We start from the raw sequence: 18,020 nt of genomic DNA, 5'->3' as shown, positions 1-18,020 counted from the left end.
AGCCAGGGAAGAAACGTGCTGCCACAGGTGAGGGGCACTCAGAGAGCGGCACGACGACTTCCTGAGCAGGTAGAGAACATGGCATCCACGCAGAGCTCTGGGGTGGGGCTGGGCCGTGCCCAGGTGAGGCGGAGGGTGTGCCCAGCAAGGCAGCCATGTGTGCCCACTTAGTGCAGTGAGGAGGTCAGTGAGGCTGGGGCTCAGGGCTGGAAGGGTGGGGGGCAGGAATGTCAGAGGGGCCTGCACGCTGCTGGCCCAGGTGCAGGGGCCAGGAGCTGGGACTCCAGTCTGGGGCAGTGAGGAGCCGTGGATGAGCACGGAGCAGAGCTGGGCCCTCAGCACACTTTTGTGCCGGTGAGGAAGACAGGCTGGGAGGGACACAGCTGGGGCCTGGGAATACGTCAGGAGGCCACTGTGAAGTCCAGAGAAGAGACAATGAGAGGGTGGATGGAAGATGGAGGAGCCAGGATGGTGGGAAAGGATGCCACATTCCAGGTGGGTCCCGGCCCATGTCGGCCCCTGGGAAAGAAGCCAGAGCCACAGAAGAGCAGGGCGGGGGGACAGGGGGCGAATGTGCAGGAGTTACCTTGTCTCCTTGGAATCCGGCGTCTCCTGACACACCTGGAACCCCTTGTTCACCCTAAATACACACCAGCAAAGAAGGTTACGATGGTGAGTTCTGGAAGCCTCCCCCACATCCAGACCCAATGGAGAGGTACAGCTTTGCCGAGGCCGTTCCCCAAGTCAATCCACCCAGCAGCAGCCTTGTTAGAGAAAAGGACAGCCCCCAGCCCCAGAGGAGCCTGGGTGGGGAAGGTGGGCCCCCTCGGGGGACAGAGCCAGCTTAGCCACAGGTCTGCCTGGGGTTGCTCAGGTGGCTAAACACTCCACTAACAGAAGCTAAGCTGCCCCATGTTGCCTGGCCTTGGCGGGAGACCAGACACTCGTGGGTCAAAGGAACCGTGTCTGGATCCTTTAACCTGTTCATCATCAACTGACGTCACATGGAAGAGCGTGCAGCTTGGACAGCGTCCCCGTACCACCATGGGTTCAGAGCGCTTGCATCTGTTGCTTGGTATTTTTCACTGCCAGGCTGTGGATTGCCCCGTCGTCCTTCCCTGGGAGTTTCTGTGCCAGCAATCGGTTTCGGTCTACGTCTAATTAACTGCTTTGAATCAGCCATAGGATGAGAAACCAGAGAGCTTGGCTCATTAAGATTACGTGTAAACAGCAAGTAAACTGGTCTCCAGTTAAGTCTGGGTGTTTCCCTTTTCAGATGACACATTGCATGGACTTGGTGACACTGATTCTGGCCGTCAGAGGTCTCTTCTGCCCCCTCCCTGTACTCAACCACATCCTGGTAAATGAGCTGTCACAGAACCAGATTGGGAGGTTTCTCCTTGGAGCTGGAACCGTCTCACACAGCCCTCATCCTTTCCAGCTTTCCATGTTGGTACGTTGGCCCCAGGACTCAGAAAACATTCATAGCCTTGGCAGCAGTTGGATGGATGGGGAGAAAAACCCAAGAAGAATGGAGAATCTTAGAGAACTCACGTTGTGCAGCTAAGGCCATGATCCAACAGAACTTCCTTGGTAGAACAAAAGCCAGAAATTTTTTTTTTAATTTAAAAAAAGTGTGTGTTTTTTTTTTTAACTTACTTTGGTTTTTCCAATTTGGAAAATCTTATACAATATCTCAGAGTTTTAGGAACTTAGGAACATTTTTTTTTTTTCTAATGTCCAAAGAAGGAGTAAGATGGTTTTAAAAAAATTTTCAAAGGCCTCTAAGAAATCAGGACAAGGGATCTGGAGAAAGCTGGGCCTGCAGCAGGAGCCTGGGTTCCAGAATGTACCTCCATGGGGGGAGAGGGAGCCAGGTGGTGGCAAACGGGACTGAGGCCAGGCTGGTTCATGACAATCTGGGATTCTAGGCAAGATGACCGTGGAACATGAAGGGGTGGCTCTGTCATCCCAGGGGAGGGCCAGAAGGTGGAGTGGAGTGAGGAGGGGCTGATAAGAACACTGCTCCCCAAAATATTATGACCCTATTCTAACCAAAGAAGCAGAAAAGAGATTTCTTTTTCTTTTCTTTCTTTTTTCAACTCTAAAGACTTATTTGATTTTGCTGAGATCTGCGAGCAGGAAAATAATTTCCTCCCCCCTTTTTTTTTCAGGGCTTTTACATCTCTCCATGTCCCAGGCAGCACCAGTCAGCAAGCCAGCTGAGTTCTCTATAACTCGCTTATTTCCATGTTCCTGAAGAAACAGTGAGCTGGAGGCCAGCTCTGCACAGGGCCTATGAAAAGTTCCCTGACTACACTCCCATTCCCCCCCACTTCCTTTCACCTTGGCCATGACTTCAACATTTCCAGAGTGCTGATGACTCAAACCACGGGGTAAACAGGTAGCTGTGGGGAAGCCCCCGCCTCCAACAGAAAGCCCCTACATCTCCAGAGGGTGGGCCGTGGAAGAGGGGGCTTAGCAACCAGCAGGGCAGAGCCAGAGGGCAAAGCTGAGTGGGGAGGGGTGGGGTGGGGGGGGTGGAGAGAGGGGCAGCTGGAGGCTTGGGCATGAGGGAGGAGACAGGAGAGGTGGAGACAGACACAGGACTGGGGTGAGCACCACCCGGCTGGGCACCAGGGGTGGGGGTGGGTAGGACAACCCGGGATGCTCATTTCAGCCCAGCAGCTCTAGTTTTTCTAAGGGTCCAGGCTCTGGGCTGGCTCCTACAGAGCACTGAGTTTCCTTTGAAGAACCTCTTCTCCTCTTTGGGTCTGTTTCTCCAGTTGTGACATGTAGGCACCGGAGGAGGTGGCCTCTAAGGACCTCATCGATTCTGCCCTTCTGACCTCAGTCCTGCTTCAGGGTGGAGGTCTCTGCTGGCAGGTGCTGGAGTTCGAATCCTGACGCTACACACCAGCTGTGCCTGCTCAGCAAGCTTCCCATCTCGTAGAGGGGTGGAGGATGGGCGAGCTAAGCCTGTAGAACACTTACAGGGGGGCCGGTGTTGGCCCCTGCTCCTGTTCTTCGAACTTAGGAGGAGCAGAGTCATCTGAAGACAGGTGCAGGGAGCGTGGCCCCAGAGCAGCTAGGTGAGCGGCTCTTATCTGCTCAGGCTTACGGAAACTTGGATGCTGCCCAAAAGCTCTCCCACACTCCCTCTGGGGGGCCTGGTTTGTCAAGAGGCTGCAGGAGAGGGCAGGAAGAAAGCCACAGAGCCAAGCACAGGAGCACGGCCCCTACACCCTGAGTCTCTTCATTCGGATGCTGCAGGGCCCAGACCAGGTGCTGCTCCTCTCTGGGCCCCAGGGTCCCACCTACCCAACTCCAGCTCTGGTTTGGCCCAGGGTTGGCTCGGCAGTGGAGCTGTGGAAGACACAGGGCAAGGGTGCCACCCCGCGCCCACCCCTGGCGCAGGGGCACAGGGTCAGGGGACCAGGCCCGTCCTGGCTTTTCTGTTGCATTTTCAGACCCTGGGATTGGGCTCCCAATTCCAATCTTGACAGTGTATGTGGATTTGTTTCCTCCTATGCCATCGTCCCTGCCCTGGGGCCCAGCATCTCACCTCCACTTCTCCCATCTCTCCATCCCCACCCTCTGTATCCTGTGGCTTTGACCTCAAAGCCTGGACGCTAGCCTCAGCTTTGCTCCCCAAATTCGGAGACCTGCCTTAACTCACCCCTAACCCAAGTTTCAACAGCCCCAGGCCCCCAGTCTGTCTGCCAAGATCGCATGCTTCCAGAACCGTCTGCCTGAATCCCACCCAGAGTTACAAGGAAGAAGTTGGGGAGCACAGATTTAGGGAGGGCCAGAGGGGAGGCAGGAAAAGTGCAGGGGAGTGGACCTGGCGAGAAACCAGCAGCAGCGCCAAGGCGGAGGGAATTCGCATGCAGATAAAACACAGTGCAATAAGGGAGTATTCAGATCACCTTATCACCTTTCAGTCCGGGTTCCCCCACGTTTCCCATCAGTCCCTGCAAGACAGAGGCCAGGGTTCAGCTGTGACGGAGGGTAAAAGCCCCAGAAGTCAGAAGCCCTGGCATAAACCCATTGGCTTGCTGCAAGACCCTGTGCTGGCTGCTCCAGCCCAGGGCTCAGTTTTCTCATCTGTAAAAGGGGGCAATGAGCCCCGGCCCAGAGAGCGATGGTGTGGCGTGTAGGACCGGAAGAAGGGACGGCTGACTTGTGAATCACAGAGCTCTGGACACATCCAGGGGAGAAGGGCGCTGATGGGGGGAGATGGCCTTCATGACCTGTGTCACACGCTTGTTAGCCAAATGGAATCGTCCCTGGAACGTGGCCCTGGCAGCGTAAGCCCACCTTTCACCTGCACGCCCATCCCACTTAGGGATGTCCTGAGCTCGCTGGCTTGCCGTTATAGTTTCTGTCCCCCTGGTGATGTTCTGCACTGGACTTTCAGTGCCCTGAGGTCCAGAATCGTGTCTGACTCATGCTCAGCTGGGGGACTGCTGTCCAATAAAGATGTCTGGCATAAATGACATGCACACGATGTTTGGCTCTCAGGACTGAGAAGCACTGAGCCTCTGATCTGCCACGTTCCACCCCAGCACCCCTCTGAGTACACTCCCCCAACATTGTGTCAGGGTACCCTTCCTTCTAAGCTGAAATGAGTCAGGGGGCGTCTGGCTGGGATGAGACTCAGAGTAAAAAACAGTTCCTGTTTACCTTCATGCCCTTGGGTCCTGGGTAGCCAATCGGACCCAATGTTCCCATGTCGCCCTGGGAAGAGAAAGAGAAGACACAATGAGAGAGGCTCACAGGAGGCTGGCCTGGGAAGAATTCCAAGGATGCAAACCCCCTGTCCTTGGGTTGATGTTGTAATTAGGCGTGTTCGCCTCCACCGAAATACTGGAGTTAATTTCACAGAGGTCCTCTCCCAAGCTCATTTCTTGACTGGTGCCCCTCCCACTACCTCTTTTAACCTCACACTGGATTCTTCATATCCCCTACCAGCTAAGGCAGGGGTTCCCAACCTCCAGGATTTAATGCCCGATGATCTGAGGTGGAGCTGATACAATAATAATAGGGATAAAGTGCACAATACATGTAACGCATTTGAATCATCCCCAAACCATCCCGCCTCCCCGGTCCGTGGAAAAATTCTTCCAGGAAACCCAGTCCCTGGTGCCGGAGAGGCTGGGGACTGCTGAGCTAAGGGATTCAGGGCATTTCATTGGGCTTCTGTGGTCCTCAGCCTCCTGATTTATAAAATGCAGATGATGAACCTTCCCCTCCGAGAGCTGCTGAAAGGGCAAAGTAAGCACACACAGAGGCTTCGACTCCTCTAGCTTAGCGAGGGGCAGGAATTTCTGCTTCCAGAGGCTGGGCCCTCTCCTTGGGACAGCAGCAAGGAAGGAGTGAGGTTGTCAGTCACAGACACCAGAGTTGCAAACGGACCCCGTAGGACATTAAGATCAGCAGGTAAGTCCTGGACCGTAGGTTGGAGACCCAGCATCACATCAGATCAGCCTGTTCAAGGTGGGAGCAGGGCACGGAGTTCGTTCACCCTGGAGAGTCATATTCGCTGAGGGCTGGGGAAAGGCTGGGAGGCGGTGAGCGCATATCAAGGCCGGACCACTCAGTCCCATCTCTCCTCCGAGGCTCAGTCACTCATTGTGAGATTTCAGAACTGAACCTCTCCATGCCTCAGTTTCTTCATCTCCAACCGGGACTAATACTCTGTACCTCCTGGAGTTTGGAGAAGCAATTGACTTACATGGATAAAGTACTTGGCACAGTCTGGAGGCATTTTTGGCAGTTACAACTGAAAAGGTGCTACTGGCATCTCATGGATGGAGGCCCCACAACGAAGGGTTATCTGGCTTGGGGGACTTCGGTCATCCAGTGGCTAAGACTGTGTGCTCCCAAAACAGGGGGCCCAGGTTTGATCCCTGGTCAGGGAACTAGATCTCACACACCACAACAAGAGTTCAAAGGCTGCAACTGCCCCAGCACAGCCAAGTAAATAAATGAATATGAACAAACAATACAGTTATGACCAACCTAGACAGCATATTAAAAAGCAGAGACATTACTTTGCCAACAAAGGTCCATCTAGTCAAGGCTATGGTTTTTCCAGTAGTCATGTATGGATGTGAGAGTTGGACTATAAAGAGAGCTGAGCACTGAAGAATTGATGCTTTTGAACTGTGGTGTTGGAGAAGACTCTTGAGAGCCCCTTGGACTGCAAGGAGATCCAACCAGTTCATCCTAAAGGAGATCAGTCCTGGGTGATCACTGGAAAGACTGGTGCTGAAGCTGAAACTCCAATACTTTGGCCACCTCATGCGAAGAATTGACTTATTGGAAAAGACCCTGATGCTGGGAAAGACTGAAGGCAGGAGGAGAAGGGGACGAAAGAGGATGACTTGGTTGGATGGCATCACCGACTCAATGGACATGAGTTTGGGTGAACTCCAGGAGTTGGTGATGGACAGGGAGGCCTGGCGTGCTGCAGTCCATGGGGTTGCAAAGAGTTGGACATGACTGAGCGACTGAATTGAACTGAACTGAACTGAAAAACCAATAATTATCTGGCTCAAGCGTCAACAGCATTGAGGTGAGAAACCCTGGTCTAGAGTAAGGGGTGTACCCTCTTTCCTGAAGGCTCCTCATTTCCTGCCCTGCCCTACCAGCACTGCCCTCAGCCACAGCCATTGAATTAAGCCTTCGCCCAGGGAGAGGGAGCCCCTGAAATACTCTCTTCGCTCCCTTTTCCCTCCTCTGTGACTGTCTGGCTGCTGTGTGAGCTCTGTCAGTGTGCTTGACCTCTCTGGGCCTCGGTTTCCCATTCCCTGAGTCAGGCTCCATGGAAGCCCCTGGCAAGCACTCTGAAGCACTGAAGGAATGCAGCCTGCCCCAGGTGGCCAGGCTCAAGAACCGGCTCCTGTGGGAGCTGCCTGGAGCTGGCTCGGAGGGAGGCTGGCAGAGAATGGGACATCACATTCCTGCCGACTCCTGTGGAAGGAAGGGCAGAGATGGAGGGAAACACACAGAGCTCAGAGACCACAGCTGGCCTGGCTGAGGCAACGCTGATTCTCACTGCACCCCACCTCCCCCACCACCCTCCTGAACCCACCTGACTGGGTGAAACCAAACCTTCTCGCTGAGCCTTTGCCAAGGAGTTCTGCTTTCAGTTCCCATCAAGTAGTCTTATTAAGAAGGGAGCGCTCAGTTCAATGGGTGATCATAGCAACACAGATGACACTCGGGGAGGCTACACGCTGCGCACTTCCCACGCCTCAGCTCTGTTACTGCTCCCGACGGTACGATCGTTTGCTTCACGATCTGCCTGATATCCCCATTTTACAGATGAGGAAACTTGAGGCTCTGAGAGGTGAGGGCTTGAGCAAGTCACAGAGCTCAGCAGAGCTGGGATTCACATTGGGTAGTCTGTCCCCAGAGTTTCTAAGCAATTCTGAAGTAATCTTGGGCGAGAAGAAGCCAGGATTGCACCCTGGACAGAGGCTGGAGGGAAGGACAGCCAGCTCCTCAGTTAGGTTCAGTTCAGTCGCTCAGTCGTGTCCAACTCTTTGTGACCCCATGAACCGCAGCACGCCAGGCCTCCCTGTCCATCACCAACTCCTGGAGTTCACTCAAACTCATGTCCACTGAGTTGGTGATGTCATCCAATCATCTCATCCTCTGTCATCCCCTTCTCCCCCAGCCTTCAATCTTTCCCAGCATCAGGGTCTTTTCCAATGAGTCAGTCCTTCGCATCAGGTGGCCAAAGCTCAGAGAAGAGCATTTCAGCTCTTTGGATGCTTTGGCTGGTCCCTCCCCACCACACCACCCCCACCCCGCTTTTCCTGCAGGAAGAGAGCAAAGGGTGGCCACCCAGAGTTCCCCGCAGTGGTGCACACACAGACAAGGTCCTGCTGATGCAGAGGCTCCGATGGGGGCTGGGGTCTTGAACAGAGAGGACCAGCCAGCAGCTCTGGGAACATACGCTTCCTCTTCCCCAATCCAGACCCGATGGCAGCTTGTTGCATGGAGGCTGGATTCAGTACAAGCCTGACTGACACATGTAGGCACCCTACATGCACGCACTGCCCCTCTCCCAAGGGGTCTGTGTATGGTTGGGGGCCAGGGCCAGTGTGGGCTTCCCCTCCAAGAACCCATGGAAACAGGGCTCTGGCTGCAGGGCACATGGGAAGAAGGTGGCTGCTTGCTGAGGGCAGGTCTTCATGTGGGCAGGACCCCACGTTGGACTAGAAAAGCATTTGGGGGAGAAGAGAGAATACCCGAGGCCGCATTCTGCCCCCCTCCAGTATAGCCCATAGACACCAGCTTGCTTTGTGCTCAGCACTGTCATGGGCAGCTTGGCCAAGTGACACACAAAGTCGGGTCCCACAAGAAAGCACAGTGAGTCACGCCCGTAATCTGGAACCTGTTTCCCCGTCTGCCGGACCTCCCAGATCCTGCTCAACACACTTCACCCCTCACTTCACAGACTCCCACCAAGAATGCAAACAACCAGCCACATCTGCGACCACTGAAAGAGCTCCTGAGTGCCAGACGCCACACCAGACAGCTTCCAGCCTCATCAAATCTGTTCAGACGCTCCTCAACTGCTCACAGTTGTCCCGTGAGGTCACCACTGTCGTTAGTGCCATGTCACAGATGAGAAAACTGAGACTCAGAGTAAGGCGAAGCAAGTTCCCCAAGACCGAGCAACAGGTAGGGGACACAGGCAGGACCAGAACAGGTCTGCGTGTCCGTCGGGTCCCGCAGTGCATGCTCACAGACCTGGGACTGACCCGGCTTACTCCAATGAAGGACCCAACCATGCCTGTCCTTATTGCTCTCATTCATGAGTGACAAGACGTGAGGGCAGGCTTGAGATTCAAAAACAGGTGAGAGTCCTACTCCCCTGCCCAACACGTCAGCAGGTGTCCAGGCTGGGGCTTGCCAGGAACCCCTGAAAGAGCACCTGGGGGGCTCCCAGTGCCCACCCTCACGGGTGCTGGCAGAGCCTTCCTCCCTGTTGTTCCTCTGCTGCTGGGCATCCCTGGCCACTGCTTCCTACACTGAGAGCTCCACCCTGAGCTCACACTGTTCATTGTCCTCAGAACGAGCATCACCTCCCTGACCCCACAGGCCAGGTCAGGCTCCTGCCATCATGTCCGAGCCTGATGAGGCTTTAACTCATGGCCTATTCTACACCAATGACCATTGACATGAGTGTCTATGTGGCCACTGCCTGCCCGGTGCCCTAGAGGAAGCGCTCACTAAAAGGGGCTAAATCAGTGGGTGAGAAAGAAGCCCACTCACTCCTTTCCAAACCATCCGGGGAAAAACCTTCCCTGGAACTGCCTTTTGAAGGCAACAAGGCCTCCTTGAAACTCCAGTAGGAGGTCAGGTGATTGGGGATGGGGACCCAGGTGACCAGCCCTGGCTCCTATGTGGTCTTCACAAGCACCATCTCTCACCCAGAAGAGTCCCTGGCACAGTCCAGTTCACACTCTCATACACCTGCTGTCTCCATTCACCCCAGAAGTCATGCGGAGCTGGAGGGGTGGTGCAGTGGTGAAGGGAGTGAGCTGTGAAACAGACAGCTTCAAGGCTGTGTGACCTTGGGCCAGTGCGTCAGCCTCTCTGAGCCTCAGTTTCCTTAACTGTACAATGGTAATCCCACTTTTCACTCAGAGGGTTTCTGTGATAATTAAATACCTAGCACAGGGCCCGGCGGCATACGAGGGTTTAGTAGATGTCAGCTAGCGGGGTTCCTGACCTTGTTTCATAGACAAAGAAACAAAGTCAGGGGATCATTTGGTGACAGGACAGGGTGGGCTTGTCCACTATATCCCACACACTGGGATTTGGCCAGATTACAAACTCTTTGGGTCTCATTAAATGGAAAAGGCAAGATTCCCTTTGTGTCACTCTGAATACAAAAGACAGAAATCTTCTTTGATGAGCAGACTCTGGAATCAGGCACACTTTGCTTGAGGGCCAGCCAAAGGGATTCAATTACTCAAAGGGGGCTGCTTCAAGACTGACTCACCTCTGAGACTGCAGGGGGCCACCCAGTGGCTTTTGGGACCAGGGTGGCACAGGTCTGAGTGGCAAGCCCCCCGCTGGTGACCTCGGGCCCCAGCCTTCCCACCGGGGTGACCAGGCTGCTGTCTGCCTGCCTCATGCATCTCAAGGCCCCCAGCCTAAGCATGTCAAGCACACGCAGAGCAGACAGAAGCTCTGCACATGTTCATCTGTCCTCTCTCCTTCCTCCCGTCTGCAAGGACCCAGGGCACAGGGGACATTTCAGTTTCGGTCTGCATGCAGATTGCTGCAGCTGACTAGACCGAAGGCACTGAATAAATGTGGATCTCCACGAACATGATTGTCAGTACATGGAATTCCCATTTGCTCAGCTAGAAACCCACATCCTCTGGAAACTGTAGGTGACTCACAATCCCTCTTCCCTTTAGCTCCTGGTTAGAAAATTCCTTTTCCTCTCCAACTCTTTGGGGAGGCAATTTTTTTTCCCCAGACACAGAAGCTGCTGTCCCCAAAAATCCAGGTCAGGAGTGGGTGCCTTGGGTGGGACAGGGTACTGGCTTGGAGGCTGATGGTGACTTGGTGGGTGCAGGTCTAGACCCACCCTCCCTGCCAGGCACAAGGGGAAAGGAATGTCACCTTGGCACCAGAGGGAGCTTAAAAACAGGGGCAGCAGGACTGAAAGTGGCCAAAGAAAGACATGAGGCCAGGTGGGGAGGACGGAGGGTGGGGTGGACTCAGTTCTTTGGAAAGGAGCAGCATGAAGATCACAGGGCCTGAGAAATGCAGGGACACCCAGGGCTCAGCCCCAGCTCAGGGCCCTCAGGAAAGGGTGGAAAGAGAAGTGCCCTGAGCTAAGAGTTGGGAGGCATGGCCTCTGATCATGCCTCCATCTTCTCTTGCCTCAGGTGTGACCTTGACCTAAGGCCTCACTTTTCCCATCTGTCCAATGGGATTTTCCTAAGCCATACTGAGCACAGGGTTGCCGGATTGAGTGAATAAAAATACAGGATGCCTGGTTAAAATGTGCATGTCAGATAAACAATCAAACAAAGGAATGACATTATAGTGTAAATGTGTTTTAAATAATGTATCTGAAATTCAAATTTCACTGGGCCTCTTCTATTTTATCTGGCAGCCCTGACTGTGGAGAGCAAAGGGGAGCATCGGTGAGAAGAGCTTTTAAAGAGTCAGGAAGGCCAAGGGCTGTAATGGCACAGTCTCTAGAATCCGTGTGTGTTCGGCCAAGCAATACTCTCGCCCCTCTCAGGATCCAACCCAGTGGACGCCAACAATGACAAATAGGACCGTGTGCCAAGAATGACATCCAAGATATGTAAACATCCCTGCAGAAAAGCTTTGGGGACGGGGATCATATAGCCTGAAGAAGCAGCCTTAGGAATAATAGATGCAACCATCTTTACATCTTCAACAGCCTCTCCCAGGGACAGGGAGATGAGTTGGACTCAAAACACAGGAAAACCCTGCACAATGAGAGCTCTGTGAAAGTGGATGGACTTTCAAGGGAGGGAGCTTCCAACACCAGGGTGTTCAAGTTGGAGTGTAATGTTCATATGACCAAAATCCTCCAGAAGGGAGTCCTGCTGAGCTTCGAGAGGGTTGGACCAGAAGACTTCTGAGATCCTCATAAAGTCAGGTTCCCTAATACTCATTGCAGAAATTTCTTTTTCCAAAGCATTCAGGTCAGTGCCTTGTGCCAAAGAAGGTGCTCCACAAAGGACATTGGGGATGACAAATGTATGACTCACATGTTGACACTTCCTAATCCCAAGCCAAGGCAGACATCACCAATCAATTGCAGCACTGTCTCCCGATGATTTCTAATGTGACTTTGAAATCTTTCTCAATGCAGCATTCTAAATGGCTGCTGTTCTGTGCTGTGCTTAGTGGCTCAGTCGTGTTCGACTCTTTGTGACTCTATGGACTGTAGTCCACCAGGCTTCTCTGTCCATGGAATTCTCCAGGCAAGAATACTGGAGTGGGTTGCCATTCCCTTCTCCAAGGGATCTTCCCAACCCAGGGATTGAATCTGGGTTTCCTGCATTGCAGGCAGATTCTTTACTGGCTGAGCCACCAGGGAAGCCCTAGTATATAAAACACTACTACTACTAGTGAATCACTATTTATTAACAGTAATTATTTTACTATTTATTAACAAGTAGTAGTAATAAAATCATTATTATGATTATTACTAAATTTATTATTATTATTACTAGTGCTTCTTGAGTGCTTACTATGTACTTCTTGCTGTTGTCCAGTTGCTAAGTTGTGTCCGACTCTTTGTGAGCCCATGGACAGCAGCACGCCAGGCTTCCCTGACCATCACCATCTCCAGGACTTTCCTCAAACTCAAGTCCACTGAGTTGGTGATGCCATCCAACCATCTCATCCTTTGTTGTCCCCTTCTCCTCCTGCTTTCAATCTTTCTCAGCATCAGTACTAGGCAATTTATATGTACTAGTTTCCCTGAATCCTCACAGTACTCTCCCAAGTTAGGGACTGATATTATTCCCATTTTAAAGATGAAGAAATTGAGGCACAAGAGGCTTAGAAAATGTGCTCAGAATTGCAATTAAAAGAGTGATGGAGCTAGGATTTGAACCCAGGTAACCCGGCTCTAGACTGGTCTGGGTATATATGGGGTCCTAACAAGAGTGAGCGTAAAGATCCCATCTGACAGAGTGGATCCCTGAGGCTCGGGAAGTGAGCCTGTAACTGAAGACCACAGAGCCCAGAGGAAGTGAGGCCAGGATCTGTACACAGGTTGATCAGACCTCCACTCCTCACCCTGCCCTGGCTCTGCTCTCACCTACCTGAGCAGGAGCACATTGCCCATGGGAGCCTCTGGGCCTTCTTCCCAGGACTGATCTTCCCTGAACAATGGGGCTCCCCAATTCTCCAGGGCCTTCACCAGCCTCCCTCTCAATAGAATGTCTCTGCACAGTGGCTGGAGTAGCCAAAGCTGGCAGTCCATTTGTCAAACCCCACAACAGTCTCCTTGTATGAGACTCAAACCCCACAAGATATATCCCAAAGAACAGAAGAGAGGGCCATCAGACCCTGAGGGAAGCTCCTAGACTTATTTCCTAGACTCGGGCCTGTCACTGGCCCTCGGGCCTGGGCCCAAGGTCAGGGCTCACCCTCCGGAGGTCTATCGGGGAGCCCCGGTTTTGGTTGATAGCACCACTCCACAAAGCTACCCCAGCCTGGATGGAGTCAGAAGTCAGATTGCTTTCCACCTCCCTGGTACAGGCCTCTCTCAGTCCTGGGCACATCAAGAGATAGTAACAAGAAATAACATTTTAAAATAAAAGCAATATTTTCCACTAACTGCAAATTTACTGAGTGCTAGACCTTGTACCAAAGATAGTACAAGAGTGCCTTGTTTAATCCTCACAGCCCTCCCAAGAGGAGTCTACCATCATACCCATTTTACAGATGAAGAACTAAGGCTCAGGGAGGGTAAGTGACTTGACCCAGGTCACACAGCCTGGCTATGGCAGAACTGGGACTTGACCTCAGGTGGTCTGGCTCCAAAGTCAGTGTTCTGAAAAGGATGGAGAAGATTGTCCAGGGTGGTCCAGAGCCCCAGCTCCTCTGCTATCACTTCCTTTGTCTGGACCTGAAGCACCTCATCTGTTGGATGGGCACACTACCACCTGCCCAGACCTTGCTGCAGAGCAGCGGACAGGCAGCAGGCGTCAACGTGCATGGCCTCTCATGCTCCAAACCCTTCCCCACTTGAGTAATGGAGAAAGGGGCTCAGAGAAGGTTGGTGATCCACCTGAGGCCACACATCATGGCTTTCCTCCCTTAGGCCCTGGCCCGACTGCCCTGTCCTGCTCTCCCAGCTCCTCCAGGGAGGAGATGAGGAGGAGCCTTTTCAGCAGGACTTGTGGCTCGTTCCCCACACTCTCCCTCCTGGCCATTCTCCTCCCCAGGCATCTGTGTACTTACAATGAGGCCGGGGACTCCTGGGGGCCCTGGCAGGCCCAGTTCTCCCTGCAAAGAAAGAGAGACCAAGGTGGTTACTTGCTCTGTGTCCCTCCGGGCCACACCCTCCACCCCATCCTCCGTGTGGGCCCCTGGTAGAATCGTTCGGAGCTGAACATTTTTTGTTCCTGACTCTCCTAAGCCTGGCCCGGAGTTTGGATGAGAACTTCCTCCTTCGTCATCAGCTTTCCAAATCTGTAAAGTGGGGAGGTTGGATTTCTAATCCAGCACCTTCCAGCGGTAGGTGTGAGAATGGGCAGAATCCTGACTGTGACAATAAAGATGGGCAGGATGCCTGGCCCACAAGATCTCATTGCATCCTCACCTTACAGATGGCAAAACTTAGGCTCCAAGGTCAGGCAACTGTCCCAAGGTCAAGGACGAGGAAATAACAAGGGGGTGAGGACACCAAGCCGAGATCTACCTGGCCGGCCTCCCTCCATTTCTCAGCCAGAAGATACTGGGGGCCTTGAGCGAACCCCCGATCCCCCCAGCAGAAAAAGGCTCTCAGGGTCCAACCCCCAGGGCCTCTGAGAGGCTGGGAGCTCTCGCCTGGGAGTCAGGAGACACAGCCATGTGTGGGCAAAGTTTGTTTTCCAGATCTCTAAAAATGGCCCTTCAGTTGCTTGCACCAGAAAAGACAGGTAGAGGGGATTGGATCAAATTCAAAACGCAAAAGTGGGAATAAAAATAGGCTCTAGAAATGGTGATTATGAATCACCAACATCCTCCGGGCGGTTGTCTTCCTTCATCTGTGCAATCAGATGGGATGTCATTACTACAGCCACGGAGAAGAGGAAGAGGGGGTGAGGGGTAGCCTTGGCTTTTAAAGCGAAGGATCTGACACTCGGGAAAGGGAAGGGACTTGTTCAAGGCCACTCAATTATGCAGCAGAGCCGGGACAAGTCATCAGGCCCTCTTCCTACTCCTCTGGACCATGAGTACAGAGTCATCCCTGCCCAAGGACACTTCCAGGATGACGTCACCTATTATGTTAATAGTGGTTAATCCAGTGACTGGTATGCTGAAGGAAAAACTCTGGTTTCCCACTTCTGACCCCTTGCCAGTGCTCTTTCCTACACCTGGAATGCCGCCCTACCACCTCTTTCCTCATCCCAATTCCAATGCCATCTTCTCCAGGAGTCATCTCTGCTTCATTCTCCCGCCTCCATAACACCTGTGACCTCTCTGATCCCACATGGCTCACTTCACCTCGTGCAATGGACTAGGGAGACGGCCATGAGCTCCTCCAGGGCAGGAACAGGCCCCATCATTACCCACTCTTTCCAACCCCTCCATCCAGTGAAAACCCAGTACCTCCCTGCCCTCTCGCACTGCATTCTCACAACACCTCTCTGACACTGGCGGATCTGCCATTGGATCCCTGTCATTTACAGATGAGGAAACTGAGATCCAGACAGGGCAACTGATTTGTCCAAGCTTCCACGCCTGGCAAGGGGTGCAGAAGGATCCGAACCCAGACCCACCTGGCTCTGAGGCCAGGGCTTCAGGTCCCCGGGGAGCCTGGGAGTTAGCCCCAAAATGGGTGAGGCTCAAGGAGCATTTGTGGAATTAAAACAAGCACATATCAGGTGCTGACTATGGATCTAGCAGCCACCTCTGCTGAGGGCACGGCTGGGCACAGCTGCGCAGACGGGAAGCCCCAGGACAGATGGGGGCACACGGCAGATGTGCGAAAGAGCCCTGGACATGCTCTGTACTTCCAGGCAGAGGACATGCTTTCCCACCACTGGAGCTGGAGCCTCAGATGGGAAGGGAGAGGCGGGCTCAGCTCCCCAGGGCAGGCTGACCTGGCTCCCTGACGGGCCTCGATTATTTACAAACTCTATAAACAAGCCTATGCTGGAGATTGCTTTAGAACTCAGCTCTTCCCTCCATACAGGGCCTGCAAACCATCTGCTCCCCCAGGCTGCTGCCGTCCCATAAACATTTCTGGGACTTTGTAAGATGGTAGTGGCCCTGGATTCCCCAGCAGGAAGTGACCCATGAACCTTCCTGACTCCTTGAGGATGGGACATAGCCTAGGGCTTTGGGACCTGGGGCTCAGTGGGCTGGAGGGCTCTCCTGGAGTGGGGTGGGGTGGCTCAAAGGCCATCCATAGTAGACAGAAGCCAGGAATTAAGGAAAATCATGCAGTTCACCCAGGAGCACCCAGCTTATGGGTGACCTAAAAGCTTAGGGTCCTAAAACCTGCTGTGTGCTTGTTCCTAATCTCTTTCCTGTTCCCCAAAAAGATGTGAAATACTTACAGGGTTTCCATCCAGTCCCGGAGGGCCTCTTTCCCCAAAGTCTCCAGGAAACCCCTGAGGGCATGAGAGAGAGCAAACATCTGCAGATTAGTGTGTATACCTGTGGGTGGCTTGGATCCAGACCCCCAGGGGACACAGGACACGTCCATGCAGTCTCACTTGCTGGTTCCAGGATCTGGGCAGGCTCTGCAGTCCTGAGTCACCTCGGGCCCTCAACGAACATCCTCCCCTCACCGGCCCCCAATAAAGAACTTCCCAAGGACTGGCAGAATGGCCAGGGAGCCCTCTTTTCATGTTCTCTGAGTGTCAGAAAAGAGTACCCAGCTCCCTGGCACATAAAGGCCAGCCCCCAAGCTGAGACTTCCCTGGTGGCTATCAGTGAAGAATCCACCTACAATGCAGGGGACCCAAGTTTGATCTCTGGGTCGGGAAGATCCCCCGGAGAAGGAAATGGCCAGCCCACTCTAGTATTCTTGCCTGGAAATTCCATGGACAGAGGAGCCTGGTGGGCTACAGACTATAGAGTCGTATATGACTTAGCAACTGAACTTCCACCAGGCTGAGACCTGGTCCTGATGGAGCGGAGGGGGGGGGGGGGCGGCGGTCAGGAAGGTCTAGGCCTCCACCAGTCACTGACTTGCTGAGAATTTTGAGTCATGCCTTCCCCCGTGAGCTTCAGTTTCCCCACGGGTCCAAGCAGGAGAGGCTTCTGCAGCATTTCCCAGCCCTGACCTTCTGCAATTTCTGTGATGTGCTCTTTAAAAGCTACCCTGTGGAATCATGCTCCTCATTTTACAGATGAAGAAAGTGAGGCTCTTCAAGGGCAGGTGTCAAGGTCATAGAGTCACATGGACAGGGAATACGGGCACCTCGGCCACAGGTGAGTTTCGGCAGCCAAGAAAAACCAGGCAGCCTGGTGCGGGCAGGTCTGGCCCTCTCGCCCCCGCCCTGACCCCTTCTCCACACTCTCTGGGGAGACAGGCAGCTGGAAAAACATCAGCTGTGGAGAAGCTTCTCGGAGCCGAGGAGGAGGGGACAGCTCCATTCTACTTCAAAAGGAAAAGAAAGTCCCTGAGCTTGGAATTCAGGGAAACCTGTTCTCCTCTCCTTGAATTCAAATCACTGTTTTTCCAGGGAAATTTAATAAAAAAACAAAGCACATGTTTCTCTGACCAAGAGGAGGCCTGAGCTGTTCAAACAGTCAAGATTCTTCACGGAGGATAATTTATTTCTGGTTTCTGAAGCCACTGGGGGAATCCAGAAAGTAGATTAAACTAAAAAGACCAAAGACAAAAACAAAACCCAAGCCAATTACAAAGTCTAAACTGGCTGAGCAAAGAGACCTTGAAGCGTGTGTGCATCTGGGCCTTCGTCCTGCCCTGCCCAGAACACTATTCCCCTCAAATCCCTCCTCTGCCAGGAAACCCTAGTGGACTGGAAGGGAAGGTGTTGATATGGATCCTGTAGGAGGCGTGGCTTCATTCTGACACCCAAAGGAGGAAACGAGGACACATTAAAGAGATCTGGGCCAAGCCAGTGGCTTTGACATTCGCCCTTGAGGGGAAGGTTATTGGTCCATTTAACAGATGGGGAAATTGAGGCTCAGAGAGAGAAATGTCACCTCACCAAAGACAAAAACCAAGTCTGTGGCAGAGCTGAGCCCAGGTCCCACCTCTCTCAACTCTGCCATGTTTGTATGAGCTGAGTATGGGCACA

General features: G+C 53.1%; 1 protein-coding gene and 1 long non-coding RNA gene across 4 annotated transcripts in view; one reads left to right on the top strand and one right to left on the bottom strand.

Annotated features, from left to right (window-relative positions):
* COL27A1 (collagen type XXVII alpha 1 chain) overlaps nucleotides 1–18,020 on the bottom strand; it is a 152,899-nt gene that overhangs the window by 73,040 nt on the left and 61,839 nt on the right. For all 3 annotated transcript variants that reach the window (XM_061426616.1, XM_061426615.1, XM_061426617.1), the window contains exons 13-17: nucleotides 16,305–16,358; nucleotides 13,999–14,043; nucleotides 4,687–4,740; nucleotides 3,930–3,974; nucleotides 587–640 (exon numbers count right to left, since the gene is read on the bottom strand). In XM_061426616.1, the coding sequence (XP_061282600.1) occupies nucleotides 587–640; nucleotides 3,930–3,974; nucleotides 4,687–4,740; nucleotides 13,999–14,043; nucleotides 16,305–16,358 (252 nt within the window). The remainder of the gene's footprint in view (nucleotides 1–586; nucleotides 641–3,929; nucleotides 3,975–4,686; nucleotides 4,741–13,998; nucleotides 14,044–16,304; nucleotides 16,359–18,020) is intronic.
* LOC133253197 (uncharacterized) lies at nucleotides 1,287–4,733 on the top strand. The gene is made up of 3 exons (XR_009738226.1): nucleotides 1,287–1,453; nucleotides 2,175–2,404; nucleotides 2,787–4,733. It is a non-coding gene; the product is annotated as an uncharacterized LOC133253197 (long non-coding RNA).

Source organism: Bos javanicus, chromosome 8 (assembly GCF_032452875.1).
Source record: "Bos javanicus breed banteng chromosome 8, ARS-OSU_banteng_1.0, whole genome shotgun sequence".
NCBI lineage: Eukaryota > Metazoa > Chordata > Mammalia > Artiodactyla > Bovidae > Bos > Bos javanicus.
This window is presented reverse-complemented; position numbering and strand designations above follow the sequence as displayed.